This window comes from Portunus trituberculatus, chromosome 44 (assembly GCF_017591435.1).
Source record: "Portunus trituberculatus isolate SZX2019 chromosome 44, ASM1759143v1, whole genome shotgun sequence".
Lineage (NCBI taxonomy): Eukaryota > Metazoa > Arthropoda > Malacostraca > Decapoda > Portunidae > Portunus > Portunus trituberculatus.
Window position 1 is genome coordinate 20,547,917 of NC_059298.1, and position 18,296 is coordinate 20,566,212.

An 18,296-nucleotide genomic window follows, 5' to 3' on the forward strand; every position below is an offset into this window, starting at 1 on the left:
TCCGGCGCGATGCAGAGGCATCTTTAGCACGTACTGGCTGTTGCTGGGAATTCTGGTGTCCCGCTGCGGGAACAGCTTGTTTCTTATCCTTCTTTCTTTTAAAGCTTTTAAGCGCAGAGTGTCCTTCAGGTAAATTTTGGCTCGCCTGCCGCCGTCACCGCCGCGTACGAAGTAGAAGGATGTTCCTCCGCTGCTGTTTGAGCACCCTGGGTCGCAGCCACCGTAGAAGCAGCCAAGCGATCCGCCACTGTAGAGGTAGCACGATGAGCGTTACCACCCCTTTCTGCAATTTTGTTTTTTAATTTCAGTGCAAATATATGCAAGGTTTCCGTAGGTTTATAATCTAGAGACAAAGCACACATCCTACAGTTCTCCCTGATAGAGTGCATACACACCAAGAATCTTTTGCAGACATGGAGTCTCCATTCATCCAACCATTATCCTGTAGGTATTGGGTGAAAGCAGAGGAAATGCGGTTTCCTGCTGCTTGTGCCTGCCATATATTAAGAGAAGCAGAGTTTTCCAGCATAGACTGTAACGCATCACTGACGCCCTTCACCAAACTGTGCTTTAGATTATTCCCAAAGGTTTCCAGGAAGTTAATTTTAAACTGTTCATAGTCCCCGTTTTCTGAAGGATCTGTGAACGCGCTTGCTTGCATCATTAGAGCAGCTTGCGATCCTGGCTGTAAACGCGACCGCAAAAAGGAAATTTTGTCTACTTCCTCCGTCACAAACACGTGCCTCATTACATCTTCGCACTGACCAATATATTCACGAGCTGAATGATCAGGATCTGTTCCAGAGAATGCTCTCACCTCCGCTACAACAGGCAAAACCTTGGTTACGGCGTTACCTTGTGGTGTAAGTGGGGTTGAAGGCCCACCACCACCTAGTGCAGGGTTATGAGTCATGCTGAAAGGATTCCCTAAAGACTGAGTTACAAGTGTTAGGAGAGAAAGGAGCAACTCTACGGTGCGTGTTACCACTTCTCAAACCACGAGAGTCATCATCAGTGTCGCTACTTTCAGTATACTCAAACTGATCTCCAATTTCCTCAGTTTCGGGTTTTTCAGTTTCCGCACGTTTCTCAGCACTCAGTTTGTCGAATTCCTCACACATCCAAGTTAACTTTTGGTCCTTCTTCGCCATTTATTTATGAGAATTTATTTATTTATTTAGTTTTTTTTTTTATTATAATAATTACTATGTATGCATCCATTTCAACTTCCAGGACTTCTAAGGCAAATTTAAGGTCACTTCAGACGCCTTGAAGAAAATTAAAGAAAAGAAAAACAAAGATACACACATTAAATATTAGGATTGATAAATGGTAATTGTTGATATACTACAGGCAACTGAAAAGGAGAACATATAATGCAACAGAAAATTATATACTACACTACGAAAAAGGGCTTATATCACATTAATTTCTGTGACAGCTCCAATAAATCATCACAAATATTTATGTCAGCAAGTAATGTATTTATTTTAATGTATTCTGTAGTGTCAGCTAACTGTTGTTTTCTCACCTAATACCTATAGTATTGCTTCGGCAGCCGCAGTTGGTTACGCCTTCTGCGTTATCCCCTCGCCACTCGGAAGACCTTGAGAGGCTGAGTAGGCTGGGGATTATAGGTGCCCGAACCAGTGGACGCCTCGAGGTCAAGGAGTCTTCCTCCCAGGCAGCTCGAAACGGCCCCTCAGTTCATGAGAAGCCAGCCACACCCACCTCGACGTACCACGTCCAGTGTACCATCAGCGTTTGAAGACGTACCACGCCCTCCAATAAAGCCGAAGTGTTGAGGAGATACAGGCCGAGTTATTTTGTTTCTCAGCCACCAGGCCACAATTGTAACGAAAGGGAAAGTGCGTAACTCTCAAGGGTGTGAGTGTGTGTGTCCCAGTAACGACGCGCGTGAGAGTTCAAGTGAAAACAAGCCTTCCACACGGGTGACTTAAGAGCGAAGAGAAGGGGGAGGGTACTTGTTGTGGGGCAGTCACCAACCACAGCAGGTGGAGTCAGCGTTTCTTCTCTCTCCACTGCTCTCGCTACTATCTCACTCGTCGGATATGAATTCGCTCAGAAGGCAGGTTCACAATGTTTCGTTATGTCTCACAATCACGCGTTTCCGTAATTACTGAGTTTCCTGGGTTATTTTAATGTTGCTCAGTGGGTTATCCCACCGCTGCCACCATTTGTTAAGCGCTTTTGGTTGTATGAAGCTTAACTTTGTTTGATTAGCAGGCCAACTGTAGATTCTGTAGGCCCACATAAAGTTATTAAGTTTATTGTTTTTATTTATTGTCCAGCCGAGCGGTTTCACTGGTAGTTTTAGTGTTTCTTAACAACCCAGGTGTACAAGGAAAACTCAGTATATAAAAGTTAGTATATTATGTACAAATTTACAAGTGCTGTCCACACGCCACGTACAAGAACATACGGAAACGTGTTTTAAACTCGGGAAAATGTTTGTAATGTCGCCGAGTTCACAGAGTCACTTAGTTCCCCACAGCACACAGTTCACAGGCACACACACTTGACACACCCGCACTTCCCAGTCGCCGGTTGTCCTCCTTCTGCCGCGGTCGCCGGCGCCCACCGCGCCCAGCCTCCAAGATGCTGACACAAGGGCGTCGGTCATGTGACGGGGGAAATGTCCACTGGGTGTATTGTGTCGTGCATTACCTTTATTTCTCACTGGTAGTGATACCTATATAAAATGCATCCTACCTATAGTGATTACATTAATTGGTTTAGTTATCTGAGTCAATCATGAGTGCAACAAACCCCTAGTTAGTTATATGAAATAGAGAAACACTGAAACCCCTCTTTAAATGAATAGACGAGGTCAGCATTTATACATGTTGCACCACATTACGAAAGATTGCGAGGTCAGCATTTATACATGTTGCACCACATTACGAAAGATTGCTTCAGATTTCTATAATGAATAATATACTTATGTACAGTGGTCCTACCTATCCTATGGCGGTTACATGTATATGTCATATATATTGTTTCTTACATATAATACATGAGATATTTGTTCAATATATATATATATATATATATATATATATATATATATATATATATATATATATATATATATATATATTTATTTATAGTGCAATTGAGCATGTGAAAATCATGAAAAGATGAAAATGTAAACAAAAAACAGCAAACAAACACTCAACTATAAATATCACAAATCACCTACATACCACGAATTGAGTAGCTAATTCAACTCGGATAGAGCAGATAACAATGCATAACAGAAGAAGTGCTGCTAAAACGAAATGCAATGAATGTGACATTAATATTAAAGTTACATACATAGGTATAATAAATAGAAGTGACACTAGCAAAAAGAAATATTATGTAGGTAAGGAGAATGTCAAAATGTTACAATAAATTTAGTGATAAAAAAGTAAAATGGGATGTAAAAAAAATGACTGTAAATGGGACCCCCCACTAAACACACGATATACCTTAGGGCCACGTCTGTGTGTTAAGGCCTGAGAAGCATGAAATATGTCTTCTGATAAATCAGCAAATTTACAGTCAAGAAAAAATATTACCTACATTACATTAATCCCTCCCAATGTGTCATCTGGGGACAGCACATAAAAATATAATATGATATAATGCAATATAACATTTGTTGTGGATGTAGTCACAGGAGTGAAAGTATTAGTAGCAGCTGTAGTGGTTAAAGTAGGAGTTGTACTAGCAGGGTCAGACATTATGACAATTTGTTGATGATAAGATTTACCACACGTAAAAGCATACACAAAAATATCATATATATAGTTACCACTCTAAAGAGAAATTGTGTTGGGCCACGTACAGGTGTGCTGTGTGTAAACGATGACGATAACTTGAGTCACAGACAGGTTAGACAAACACACTCAAAATACAGGTCTGCTAAGCGCTCACTCTGTGAAAATGAACAATATTAGTACTAAAGTACTTAACAAGAACATACGTAAGTGTATCAGGAGAAAGATAAAACAAGATGAAATTACACTAAGAAATATAATAATGATAATTTACACTAAAAAATGAATAAAGTGCTGTATTAATTACGTTAATATAACTATAAATAAGAATATAATGAAATAATTATGAAAAGTTGACAAGTAAAATAATTATGGTAAGTGCACATTAAAAGAAAACATGAACATAAGAGTTACCCCTAAAATTTGGCACAAGAGAACTGCGTGTCAGAGCAAAATCACGGAAAATAAATAAATAGTAATATATGCACATATAAATAAGGAATCACAGCATATAATGTACACCAAAACATTAAAACATGCACAATAATGTAATAGCACAGTCAGCACTGACAAAAGATAATGTGTAGGTGTGTACTCACTGAAAAAAAATATATGTGTATACCAGCAAAAAAAAAAAATTATTTGGTACCTTAACCAAAATAACAAATATGGCGTCTGCCCAGAGCCAATCAGAAGCTCCTATGTCATAGGCGACCAATCACAACACTCAGCATCACTGGGAGCCAATCAGAGCACTGTGTTAAAAAAAAAAGGCAATATGGCGCGTTTATTTGCGCGGGAACGCCAACTCACTGGTACACAAAAATATTTATAGAAAAATAACCACTATAATTATAAAGTCTTACTCACGACAGGTGATACTTATTAAATAGCAGAGATGTTTTGAGTAGTCCTCAGCTCCACTAAAACTCCTAAGGGCTGTAGAAACTGGTCAGCAACAAACAGGGTGGTGGCTGGGGCAAGGTGGAGGGACGCCGACGATCACTGGATCGTGGAAGGCACAACAGAAGTACTGGTGGTGCTCACTGCTGCCCACCATCAATATGTCCTGGTGATAGTTGAAGAAACACTTGGGTCTGTTCCCTGGTATTTATTGTGAAATACAAGGCTTACTGAAGCTTGGAGGCTTGGTAGCGAGCGTGATGAGGCTTGGTAGCTGGGCGGCTAGGGTGAGGCTTGGTAGCGATGATACTTTGTAGCCGGTAGCAGGCGTGATGAGAATTGAGTCTAGACAACTGGAGTCCGACAGTGTAGAGGTAGACTGGCTGTGCAGGACAGGACAACCAATCAGACAAAGGCAAGCGGGATGCCTGGCGGAGCGCGAGTCTCTTCCCTAAGCTGTGTTGGGGAGGCGACTGACGGCGTAGGTCGCGGCGTAATACACGGCCACAGTACATAGGGTAAACGTTACCGCTCAACAAGGTAGTGCCTACCTTAAAACCAGCAGAGAGGCGTTCCTCAGAAGAACTCCCAGAACAGGAGACCGTTGTGGGAGGGACTTGTGGAGAGGAATCCCCCTCCCTACTCAGACCTGAAGATGACGTCTCGTGGGCCAGGTCAGCCACATCACGAGAACCTGATAAGTTTATGTGTTTCCCCATGAGCATCAAGTAACACAAAAGAATAGCTCCAGGGGCAAGGGAAACCACCTACTGGGTCTATGACAGACAGAGGAGGCTTGAAGGAAGAAAAACAAAACTGAAACCGCAGGAATGGGTATTAATCCCGACCCGGAATCCCGTAGGAAACGGGGAGGAGATATGAAAAAAGACAGGGAAAAAGAACACTCAGCACCCTACAAGGGAACTGCCCTGAAGGGGGAACCCCCAAAAGTTTAGGCAGTCCCCCATCGTACCGACTCAGGCTTGAGGTGGAAATTCGATGACTCGATATCAATATCGGTTTTTTGGCTCTCCCATTGCTATTGTTTCACTGAATTCAATAATATTTATACACAAGGTGTACGTTTATGGTGTACATCTTCAGTGTTAATTTGGTACAGAAATGTGGCGTAGTTTTTTTGCAATAAATATTTTTTCGGCGATAAGAAAACAATTCAAAATACCATTATAAAATCAAAACTAATAACAGTGTGGCAATTTCCTCTTAACCACATATAATATACATAACAACAAATAAAAGTCAGCATCGGCATACACATAACCTATGTTATAAAAATTTCATTACACGCCAAATTGTTACCTTTTTTTTCATAAAAAAATTTGAGTTTATAAGCCTGTTGTAAATTTATTTGAATGAGTTCATGCATTATCATGCTGGCATTTGTTAAGATGAGGTTGTTGATCATTTTGCTGCAAAAAGTTTTGAAATTGACCAATTACTGAAAAAGTTATTCAACAATATATGCTGAAAAACTGAAAGTCGAGAAAAACGCATTTTTCTGTGAACATCTTCAAAACCCCCACATAACTCACTCCAATATGTACCAAACTCAGATATGTACTTACATAATCCCTTGACAACTGCTTGGAGGCTGGTAGTGGCTGTTTAGATAGTTTCAGGCCATGTTACATCATGGGAATGTCGTCTATATAGCCTCTCTGAATGGTGAGCTCTCACTTGCCTGTCAGCCTTACAGGCTCCTGGTCCCGTTATTATCATATTAGAATATATAACATATCACTGATAGGTTCTGAATGGTGAACAACACTGTCACATTTGTCACACCGAAGATTTATAGTACAATCAAACAAATAACTTGTCACTTTTGCGGTGATTCCGTTGCCACATTCACATTTCACCAAATTGAAAATTGTTTGCAGTCTTTGTAATGATATCACTAACAAGGCACTATCCTCACTAGTTTGGTGAACTTCACTCTCCTCTGGTGGCAGGAGACTATGCCTGTAGCTTGCAGCAGACACGTGAGGGTCGGGAGTGGCAGGGTGGTGGCGGCGGAGGTGGAAGCCTCGCCAGTACTACCACCGCGTGTCTCAGGCTCCTCACTTTCTTCTCTTTTCCACCTTTTCAAGGCTTTCTGGCGGGCTGTTTCAACCTGAGTCTTTCTTTTACCACTTACACGTGGCATTGTCACAATTTGGGGACTCAACACGTGTAAAGTACGATCAACAGGTAGGCTGCAGGCACGCACACTTCCTAAGGCTGTATCAATTGGTACTGAGGATTTAGCATCTTTCTCACCCTCACTGGTGAGTCACTGCCTGATCCTAAACTGTCGTACAAGTACATCACGCAAAAAAAAAAAAATAAATAAAACAGCTCAAAAAAGGAAATAAATACAAGCAAAACAAAGACTAGAAGAAAAAGGGGCGTGTGCGCGCTTGGGTATTTAAAGGGCCGGCCCTTTAAACCCGCCATTACCAGGTAAGCAGTGCGTTATGCGCCTGGCAACTTCGGCCATAGCTTCCCTCTCCAGAGACGAACCCAAGTACCAAGTTTCCAATTTTTCAATTTTTTTGACCAAATTAACGAATTTCCCCCTCTTGAGCGTGAGCGATCAGCGGTATGGGGGTACGCTGGGGCGGGTGACCGGGATCCAGCTAGCAGGAACCCGGTACATGGTTATAATAGACAGACTACTTCCTCACGCGGAGTAATGGTTACTTTGTGTACTACGACCGTGGGATAGTGTTAGGCTCCCCACACACGAAGCGATTTTAGAAGCGCGACTTGAGAAGCGCGATTCTGAGTTGACCCCCCACACACAGCGACTGGTGTAGCGACAGCATACCCCCTCCCCCGCCATACTGGCAGGGGAGGGGGCTACTGTATCCACGTGGACTGCCTTCTCATTGGCCATAACACCCACCAATGACGCAGGAAACTATTTCTATTTCATCTATTAATAATTCGGTATCAAAGCGGTCAGCAGATCCCTGGTCACTCATCTTGCTATGCGTGGTTGTGATGCACTCCTCCAAGCCGGATGTTACCAGTTACCCCGCACTCCCCCTCCCAGCTGCCCCGCGCTCGGACTCCACGTGGAGGAAAACTCTGCCTGATCGCTCATTGGCTCTAATCTAACCCCGACCAGCCAATGAGATGCAAGTAGTGATGAAATCGCGGGAAGCTGTCGCCTTGTATGTGGGGCTTCATAGTAACATATGTAACTCGAGTCGCTCGGGAATCGCGCTTCACCAAGGGATATCTCGAGTCGCGCTTCCAACCCAGCTAGTCGCGACCACGTCTGAAGGCTCCAATAGACTTGCATTGACTTTGGAGTCGCGCTTCTAAAATCTCTTCGTGTGTGTGTGGGGGGGGGGGGTCCTTACGCAGACAACCCACGCGTCGCCAGTCATCTACCAACGCAGCTTGGAGAGACTCACGCTCCGCCAGGCATCCTGCTTGCCCTTTGTTCTGGCTGTCCTTCTGCAGTGCTGTGACCCGTTACTGTGGGCCCTGCACAGACAGTCTACCTCAACACTGTCAGACTCCAGTTGTCTAGACTGTAATTCTCATCCCGGCTGCTCGCTACCAAATTTCATCCCGGCCGCCGGCAACTTCTCAAGCCTCATCACGCTCGCTACCAAGCCTCCAAGCTTCAGTAAGCCTTGTATTTCACAATAAACACCAGGGAACAGACCCCACGTGTTTCTTCTTCAACCACACCAGAACATGGTCACGGAGCACGCCCCACGCAGAGCCCGGAGCCCAGCAAACGCCACCCACCTAACACATGGGCAGGGGGACGCTCGGAGTACTAGGGGAGATTCCTGCACGGAACATCCCCCTAGCAGCCGAGAACGTAGATTCCTTCTCTCCAGAAGAGAATACTACTAAAGGCCAGACCATTGCCCCCGATAGAGACTCATGGTGGAACCACAAGACAGGTGTACACACCCGTCATGCCAACAGGGAGGGGTGATGACCCCCGACGAAGCCCGTCCCCCCACCGAGGTTTCACTCCGCAGAACCACGTGGCAGGACCATAAAGGCGGTGCCCCTTGGAGACCTCCACGGGAGCCTCTCACCCTAACATAACAAGGATGACAACACAACACAAGCCGTATACCCGACTCCGGAAGATAACGCTTCACGAAGCTGGAAACAGCGCAAAACAAGGGCGAAGCTAACGCTCCTCTCGGCAATTAATCGGCTCCAGAGGATAAAGCCTCACGAAGCTGGTAATTACCCTTTGACAGAAGTAACGCAACTGACGAAAACAACACATAAAAACGCACAAAAGCAACGGTAAACTACCCAACTCTTGAAGATATAGCCACGTGGAGCTGGTAGCCACCGCCTTCGTCAGGAAGATTTAACCTGAGAAGCAAAAGTCAGGAGGGGCGAACCTCCCTAAGGTCGAGAATAGCTAGCTAAAACAGGAAAAGGCCCTAAGCCTACACTACTCGACCTTTGGATCCTTATCTAACACATGGGGTTCTGCCAAGGTAGGCTAATCTTAGGAAAAACAGGAAATCGAACTTACCATTGCTAGATGTGTTCACTATCGATTTCCGCCAACAGAATGAATGCGCCGTCACCCCAAGCCAGGCTTGGCGGAAGCGGCGTGGGTGGAAGGGTCTCAACACGTGCCGCGACCTATCACGAGCGAACATTTCATATGACCAGGAATGGGCCAATCACACGTTTTCTTTCAGCACTTTGCCAGAGTTTCGCCCTCTGATGTCATTACGGCGGAAATGTCCTTCCCGCTCGCCATCTATTGGCGAAATAGTGCGGGATGGGATGATACTGCCTGTAAGCTATAAGTGCTCTGGGACCTAGACTAATAAAAGACACATTTTGAACGCCTCATAGGTCGACCTTCTATTCTGTGGGCCTTGGCCAAGCCCAAGGCTGATGGTGACCGGCGCGTCAAAAACTCACTATTGGATTCCTCCAGCCCTGTCATTGAGGCTGCATATCCACTTAGAGAATCCTTGCTACTACTAGCACACTAATAAGGAAGATCAACAACTGCTCTTGTTTTAGAAATATAAAGTCATTTACATCCCCTCTTCCAGATACTCATCACAAAGCTTCGTTCAGCAAATGCAGTGGAGACGCAACGTTATCGGAAGGCGACCAAAGCCCTGGTGGTGCTCATCCCTCTACTTGGCCTCACTTACATTCTCTTCATCGCCCTTCCTCGGGAAATGGAGAGCATGCAGGCCCTTTTACTCTCCACGCAGGTCAGCTATACACATGCTTGTTTATCTTAAATATCCTGTGACCTTAACTTCTCTCCAGTACCTGGTTTATTTTAGATCTTGTGCATCATTTTCATGTTTCCATTTTCCTTTCTTTTATGACGCTGTACACTTGTCTATTTATCTGTTCGTGTCTTTGCGTAATTACCTGACATTTGTCACTCTGTCTTAATTCTGCTTATATTTCTCCATCTCAATATCCATTTTTGTGTGTGCGTTTATTTACGCCTATTTTTATCTAATTTTTTGCTTTATTTTTTTTAATGTATCTGAATATTTATTTTATATAATGTCTTCTATTTTATTGCAAGGCTGTGACGTTTTCTATTAGTATTTTTTTGGATTTTTGTATATTCAGTTATTTTCTCTCTCTCTCTCTCTCTCTCTCTCTCTCTCTCTCTCTCTCTCTCTCATATATATATATATATATATATATATATATATATATATATATATATATATATATATATATATATATATATAATCGTTGAAGGTGATGGCAAGTTCAGCATTAATGATTTTCCTTAATATATTTTCTTTATATCTTAAGAGAAAGATAATATCTTCAGGAAAATCATTAATGCCGGACTGACCATCACTTTCAACAAAATATGTCTGAGAGTGAATCTCCTGCCCATTTATACAATTATATATATATATATATATATATATATATATATATATATATATATATATATATATATATATATATTGTTATGACCGCCGTTCACACAGCAGGGACACCACACCCAGCAATCGCAAGGCAAGGCAAGGCACCCAAGGTCCTTACTTACAGCTTCCACAGCCGCTACCGTAACTCACTTACTCATCATCGGTAGACCAGGACAGCATTCAGGACGGGGCAGCACAGGTATAACGTTGACGAAGTTCCGTGACTAGCGAGAGAAGCAAGGTACACAACTTACACCAGAGGAATCAGGCAGACTCACTCAGACAGGCAGGACTGGCAGAAAACACTTGGCACAAGTTCTTACGTTTACTTGAGTAATACAGTACAAAACAGGGAGTGACCGAGTAATACATAGAGCGGACGCGGAGACAGCGGTAACAAGAGCGACGGAGAGAAAACCAAGACTGATTGCACTAGGCTGGGGCCGCTTTTACACCCCGCCCCACCCTTGCAATGCCGTCATTTACTCACCTCTGAGCCAATCACCATTGGTTTATCCACGTGCATGGCCATGCTCATCCGGTGCCCACTTCCTGTCTCTCTCTCAATACCACCTCAGCTCCAACTTCACTACTATCACTAACGCCCCCTGCGCCGCCGTAACACTGCCCTCCCGCACGAAAAATAGTCATCCCGACTATTCAGTATCACTCTCACATTCATGATCTGCCCACCATTGAGGTCTTTTCCTCGTCCTGAGGGGCGAGATAAACATGGTTCACTCCAAGCCTCTTCCTCAGGACTCTCGCGCTCACCGACAACACACTCCGCCACATTGTTTATATCGCCCTCACCTATCACCTCACTGTCGCTCCTCACCTCATTGTCTGGCGACGAGGGTGATCCCTGCTGGCCCCACGTGAAGTGTCCTTCCTCCACAGCAGCCCACAGCCGGTCGACGTGGACAATGCGTGACCGCTTACTTGTGCCATCGCCCAGCTTGTAGGTGTAAGCCGAAAGTCGTTCCAGAATGGTGTACGGACCTTAACATAACATAACATAACATAACATACATGAGGATCATGTCTTGTTTAACTATAGTAAATTTCTTATAAAAACTATCATGCAGTGCTATACATAATTATGAATCTAATAAATTTAAGTGCTTATCTAATCTGTTTTTAAACATTGTCAAACTAGTGCTATTTACAACCGTCTCTGGCAATGCATTCCAGAAGTCTACCACCCTATGACTAAAGAAATATTTTCTTATATCTAACCTGCAACCTTGCTTTCTAATCTTCCTGCCATGATTTCTAGACCTATTTCCCTCCTCTAAGGTAAAGAAAGATCTCACATCTATGTAGTTTGTATCTGAGAACATTTTAAATAACTCTATCATATCCCCTCGTATACATCTCCTCTCAAATGAAAACATGTTTAATTCCTTTAATCTATCTCTATACTCCAGGTGCTTTAATGCTGGTATCATCCTAGTTGCTCTTCTCTGAACTGCTTCTAACATGTTGATATCCTGCCTATAGTGGGGTGACCAGGCCTGTATGCAATACTCTAAATGGGGCCTAACATAGGAATTATATAAGCTACGCACCACTTCCTTACTTTTATAACTCACATTTCTATTTATAAAACCCAGGATCCTATTTGCCCTATTTCTTGCTTCTAAACATTGCTTTGAAAATTTCAGTCCTGTCTATCACTACTCCTAAATCCTTTCCTTCCTCTACTGCAGTGGTTCTTAACCTTTTTTGGCAGCGACCCAAAATTTTGCGCAAATCAACCATGGCGACCCAAGCCTACAGAGATATAAAAATTGTCTTTCAGCAAATATATCTGCAAGATACGCTACTTGCATCAACCAGTTTGAATCTGAGAATTTGTGGGCCAATTGATGTTTCTTTTCAGTCAGAAACATCTCTGTCTCAGTCCGCAACTCAAGCAATCGTTGAAGAACCTTTCCTCGTGACAGCCACCTAACTTCAGAGTGGTACAACAGATGCATATGTGTAGAATCAAAGTCAGAGCACATTTGAGAGAATAACCTTGAGTTGAGAGCCCTAGCTTTGATGAAATTAACGATCTGAATTACCTCATTCATCACCTTGTGCAAGTCTTTTGACAGTTTCTGAGCAGCAAGATTTTCACGGTGGAGGAGACAGTGAACAATCACCACACATGGATTTTCTTGCTTAACTCGAGCAGTAAAACCTTGACGGGCTCCTAACATTGCTGGTGCACCATCACAACAAACGCTATAACACTGTTTCCAGTTAAGTCCTTCTTCCCTGAAAAATGAATCCACCATCATGAAAATATCCTCTCCTCTTGTTGTGGTTTGCAATGGCCGGCAGAACAAAAACTCTTCTTCCATGTCTTCTTGACCTTGATAGCGTACATAAGTCATGAGTTGGGCGTCATCACTCAAATCAGTTGACTCGTCTAGCTGGAGACTGAACTGCCCACTCTCCTTCATGGCTGCTATCACCTGTGATTTAATGTCACAAGAGATACTCTGAATTCGTTTTTTAACTGTCATTCGAAAGAGGAACATGTTCAATTTTCTTGGCAAATTCATTTCCAATTGTTGTTCGCACCAAATCAAGAGCTGCAGGCTTTATCAGTTCCTCACCAATCGTATGTGGCTTTTTAGCTCTTGCAATTCTCCAGCTTACCAGGTAAGAAGCAAGTGTTTGTTGTTTCATGCCGATAACTGCTGGGTTGGTAGGAGCATCCAGTCTCTGCCTTTTCAATTGCTGCTCATTTCTTTCAAAAAAGCTCCGGTCCTTGTTGACAAGTTCATTGTGTTTTCTTTCCAAATGTCGTGTAAGTTTGTTTTTCTTGAAGGATTCGTTACTTAACACTTCTCCACAAATAACACATTGTGGCTTAAGGACGCCTTGGTGAGTTACATGTGTGAAGCCCAGGTTAAGGAACTCACTATTGTACGTTCTCTTGCTAGCCATAATTGTTGTACTAAACCACCTGAAAACAACAGAAAAACACAATGTTAGTTCAAACAATTACTGGAAAGAGAAGTAGCATTGAGTAGGCTACCATATAATTTTGTAAAGTACATAAAACAGAACTATACATACATGAATCGAACATCAGTATACTAAATTACACATTTAAAACAGCACTATTATGCAGTTATTTTGGGAATAATAAATAGATAAACCGACGAAACACCATTACTCTCACCTCCCTCTTTGAGCTGTTGAAACCTAACTGACCGTTACTGATGCAGAGGCGCTGCTAGCTCCTAGGTCCCGGCCCCAGAGTTGCCAAAGCCGCGGTAGAAATTATCGTACGGGAAAACTTCAAATTGTTGCTTTTACATTGAAATTTCAAAACACTTCAAATAAATTTTCTGCTTTGGAGTTTTTACTTAATCATGGTCTGCTTAGAATCCTAAAACAATGCATCATGAATTTTAATTATTACAATATATAATTATAACCCTTAGCGACCCAATATATTTGTAGTGGGAAAATAATAATTTTCTGCAAACCCTTAGCGATTGTCCCAATAAAATAGCTTGGCTAATTCCCAACTTTGGGTCCTAGCACGATCCAGGGTTAAGAACCACTGCTGTACTATCGAGCAAATTTGTAAGACAGGACCTCCTGATCTAAAGCCATGTTGGGTATCTCTAATTAATCTATTCTCATTTAAATGCTCCCAAATACTACCCTTAATGATTTTCTCTAGTATCTTACATACTATACTAGTTAAACTGATCGGTCTATAATTATTCGCATCATCCTTCCTACCTTTTTAAATATTGGAGTAACATTAGCTAACTTCCAGTCCTGAGGTATCTCAGCAAACCTAAGTGATCTTTCAAAGATTAACTTAAGTGCTTCAGAAATACTGTCTACACCCTCCCTAAGTACTCTGGCATGTAGCTCATCAGGACCACTAGCTTTCCTATCGTCTAGTTCAAGAATAAATTTCCTAATAATTCCCGGTTTTATATCAATATTTTCTAAAGCTCTTAAACTACTCGTCGCACTGTTTGTAACAGGATTTCCTATTCTTTCCCTAGTAAATACTGAAGAAAATTGTTCATTCAATAATTCTACTATGTCTTCATTTTGATCCAGTACTACACCATCTTTTCTGAGTGGTCCAATCCTATCCTTATTTCTTTTATCACTGACCTTGTAATAACTATATAATTTTTTGGGATCTTTACTCCCAGCTCTAGCTAGTTTTATCTCTGCCTGCCTTTTACTTTTTTTTTTATAACCTTACTCAAATCATCCCTGACCTGTCTGTACCTAATCAAATCTACATCTTCCCCACTTTTCTGCAACTCTCTGTATGCCCTCTTCTTCTCTCTGATCTGGCTACCTATCTCATGAGTCCACCATAATGGCTTCCTGTTTCTCTGCCTTATATCTTTGTAAGGGATACACTGCATCACTATACCCTTTACTACAACCTTAAAAATATCCCACATCTCCTGTGCAGTTTTATTTCCAAAACTATCTTCCCAGTTTACCTCTTCTAATAACTGACGTAACCTACCATAATTGCCTTTCTGATAGTTTGGGACTCTAGTCTTATTCACTATATTATCCCTACTGGAATTAATGATAAATCTAATTGCTAAAGTCTCTCCTACCTCAACTTCCTTTAAACAATGCTCAATATTTGTTAGTACTATGTCTAAAACCTTCCTCCCCCTAGTAGGTTTATCTACCATCTGCACTAAATAGTTATCCTGAAAACTTTCCATAAACTTATTTTCACTAGCATCTCCTACCATCCTCTCCCAGTTTACTGACTTAAGATTAAAATCCCCTAAGATAACTGTCTGACTAGTACACCCCCTATTTATCTCATCTACCATAAGGTTGTCTACATCTGCTGACTGGTTAGGTGGTCTATAAAAAGCTCCTACTCTAATAACCTTACTTTTGTTTACTCTAACATCCAGCCATAAGGACTCTACTCTATTATCTACCTTAATACCATTAACCTGACTGGAAATGAAGGATTTTTTTACATAAATAACTACTCCTCCACCTATCCTACCAATTCTCTGGTGTAAATACATAATGTATCCATCTACTTCATATTCTTTTCCTCATTTACCCATGCCTCTGTGACACATACAACATCTAAGTCCTCCTCAACTATATAACTAGATAACTCGTCCTTCTTGTTCCTAAGACTCCTGGCATTTACATAAAAACATTTAAGTCCTGCTACCTTCCTAGATGCTGTCTCCTTATTTGGAATCCTAATCTTATTCTCTCTTATTTGCACCTGGAAATCTTTCCTAATCTTTTCACTATCTCTGTTTATCCTATCTAATTTATGTCTAGCATCTTTCTTCTGGAATGCATTTGCTACCTCACCCCCTACACTCCATCCCAACTCCCCTCCAGACATCCACTCAGCACATCCACACCCTTCCTACTCAGATGCACACCATCCCTAGCATACAAATCCCTTCGCCCATAGAACCTATCCCATACATCCACAAAGCTGACACCCACATCCTTACACATCCCTTTTACCCGATCATTCACACCAATGGCTCTAGACAACCATTCCTGCTAACATACACACGAGGCAAGATTCCTGACACTACACACCTCCTACCACTCTCCCTTATCTTGCCTAACATTTCCCGAAATCTTGCCACTAACTCCTCCGACCCACCTGCTCTGACATCGTTCCCACCTACGTGCAAAACTACTACACCCTCCCTCTCCATCCCCCCAACCCTCTTCTGCACCTCCTCACTCACTGCCTTCACACCTGCACCAGGCATACACACGTTCGTCCTCCTATCCCTGTCTTTCCCACAGAAAGTGCTATCTAAATACCTAACCTGAGAGTCACCCACCACACACACCTGAGGTGTGCTAGGCACAACCCTCCTCCTCCTCTCCTCTACCCCCTTCTTTCTCCTTTCACTCACCACAACCACTTCATTCACTCCACTCTCTCTCACTCTCCCTCCCTCCAACAAACCGAACCTATTTTCACACTCAACAGGTTTAGTCCTATCCTCCCTAACTGCCTCCACTTTCCTTTCCCTCGCAACCTGCCATCTCTGCCCATCCTGACTACTATCTTTCCCAGTCTGGCTCGCCTGCTCCCTCTTCCCCACTCTGCTCTTCCCGACAGAGGGCCAAGCCACCCTGTCGCCCTCAGAAGGTCCAACCTTCGGCCTAACACTGATCTCCTGCCTAATTTTTTCCACTGCCTCCCCAAGCCTCTTAACCTCCTCCTTCAATTCAAAGATGAGAACTTCGTTCGCACTTTTCCCCTCACTTAGCTTTCTGATTTCCTCTCGCAATTCTCGGTGCTCAAGAGAAAGAACTAAATTCTCGCTCTTGAGCCTACACACCATACACTCAGAAAAGTCAACGACCTTCCTGTCATGCCCACACATCTCACACATAACAAACTCTCCCAATCCCATCTCAACACTCTCTTTCACGCACTCAATCACACTCTGATATACCTCAGTAGCTACCGCCATACTAATTTACAATCTGTTAACTCACAAACAAATAAAAATACTTGGTGACGGCGGGGTGGGGGAACCACGGTGGTGGGGAGGCCTAAGTGAGGTCAACTAATCCTCTTTCAAGGTCAACTTGACGGTTACAAGCCTAGTCTCCTCGCTCTACCAAAATACTTTTAACTCGCAAACACCGATTCTAACCACTATTTCACTCTAATCTAACACGTTGATTTCTGGGAAATCGTATTTTTAGTAGGAAAGCAATCACTAAGGTAGCTACGAGCAGCATCTTTAATAGGCCAAACGTTTCGACATTTCATCTTATGTCATCATCAGTGGTCTAAAATAAAATAAAACGATAAAACAAATATGAGTATAAAAGAATACAGTAAAAATACAGAGAAATATAATGATAAAAATTCACACCCACTTATGATAGTGTGAATTTTTACCATTATATTTCTCTTTGTATTTTTACTGTATTCTTTTATACTCATATTTGTTTTATCGTTTTATTTTATTTTAGACCACTGATGATGACATAAGATGAAATGTCGAAACGTTTGGCCCATTAAAGATGCTGCTCGTAGCTACCTTAGTGATTGCTTTCCTACTAATCTAACACTTGCAGTACACACTTTCACTTCACTAACACTCAAAAGCACCACACACAGACACCAAGCACAAACACCACTCGCTAACTATAAAAACCACAGCCAAAAACGGAGCACACACACAACACGTCCACTCGCCACCGCAGCTACAGCTTCTTTCTCCTTTCCCAGTAGCTTTGCAACTTCGGAGCGAGGCCTTGTTTCTTGCGGAGATCATATAGCCAAACTCTGTCCCCCATCGCATACTGGGCGTCCTGGGCACGAGCCTGGTGCCACGGGTCATGGCTTGCCCCGCGAGGCGAAGATTACTCGACGCCTGTCGCTGCGTGACCTCCATCAGCTATTGCAGCGTCGCTGCAAACTCAGGCGCCGTTAGTGGTAGCTCTTCTCCAGGTGGTCATCCAGTAGCCAGGTCCAGAGGCAGCCACATCTCTCGGCCAAACATCATCCGGGCGGGAATGTAAACTGTGGCTTCCTGCTGCGCAGACCGGTATGCCATTAGGGTAAACGGCAACCACAGGTCCCAATCTTGCTGGTCAGAGCTGCAGTACTTGGCCAGCTCTTCCGCCAGCGTCCTGTTAAAGCGTTCCACCATGCCGT

General features: G+C 42.9%; 1 protein-coding gene across 1 annotated transcript; it reads right to left on the reverse strand.

Moving 5' to 3' along the window:
* Positions 1-11,210: 11,210 nt before the first annotated feature.
* LOC123518740 (protein FAM200B-like) lies at positions 11,211-17,979 on the reverse strand. The gene is made up of 4 exons (XM_045279741.1): positions 17,924-17,979; positions 13,265-13,574; positions 12,393-13,077; positions 11,211-11,614 (listed from the first exon to the last, which is right to left on the reverse strand). The coding sequence occupies exons 1-4, from the start codon at positions 17,977-17,979 to the stop codon at positions 11,211-11,213; spliced, it is 1,455 nt and encodes a 484-aa protein (XP_045135676.1).
* Positions 17,980-18,296: the final 317 nt, after the last annotated feature.

What these genes read in the sequence shown, in the direction of transcription:
- LOC123518740 (XM_045279741.1), bottom strand. Translation starts at nt 17,979, where the DNA reads ATGACCCGTGGCACCAGGCTCGTGCCCAGGACGCCCAGTATGCGATGG. An exon ending in AGTATGCGATGGGGGACAGA is followed by an intron (nt 13,575 to 17,923) that starts GTTTGGCTATAT and finishes TGTTGTTTTCAG; the next exon opens with GTGGTTTAGTACAACAATTA. An exon ending in AAACACTTGCTTCTTACCTG is followed by an intron (nt 13,078 to 13,264) that starts GTAAGCTGGAGA and finishes ATTAAATCACAG; the next exon opens with GTGATAGCAGCCATGAAGGA.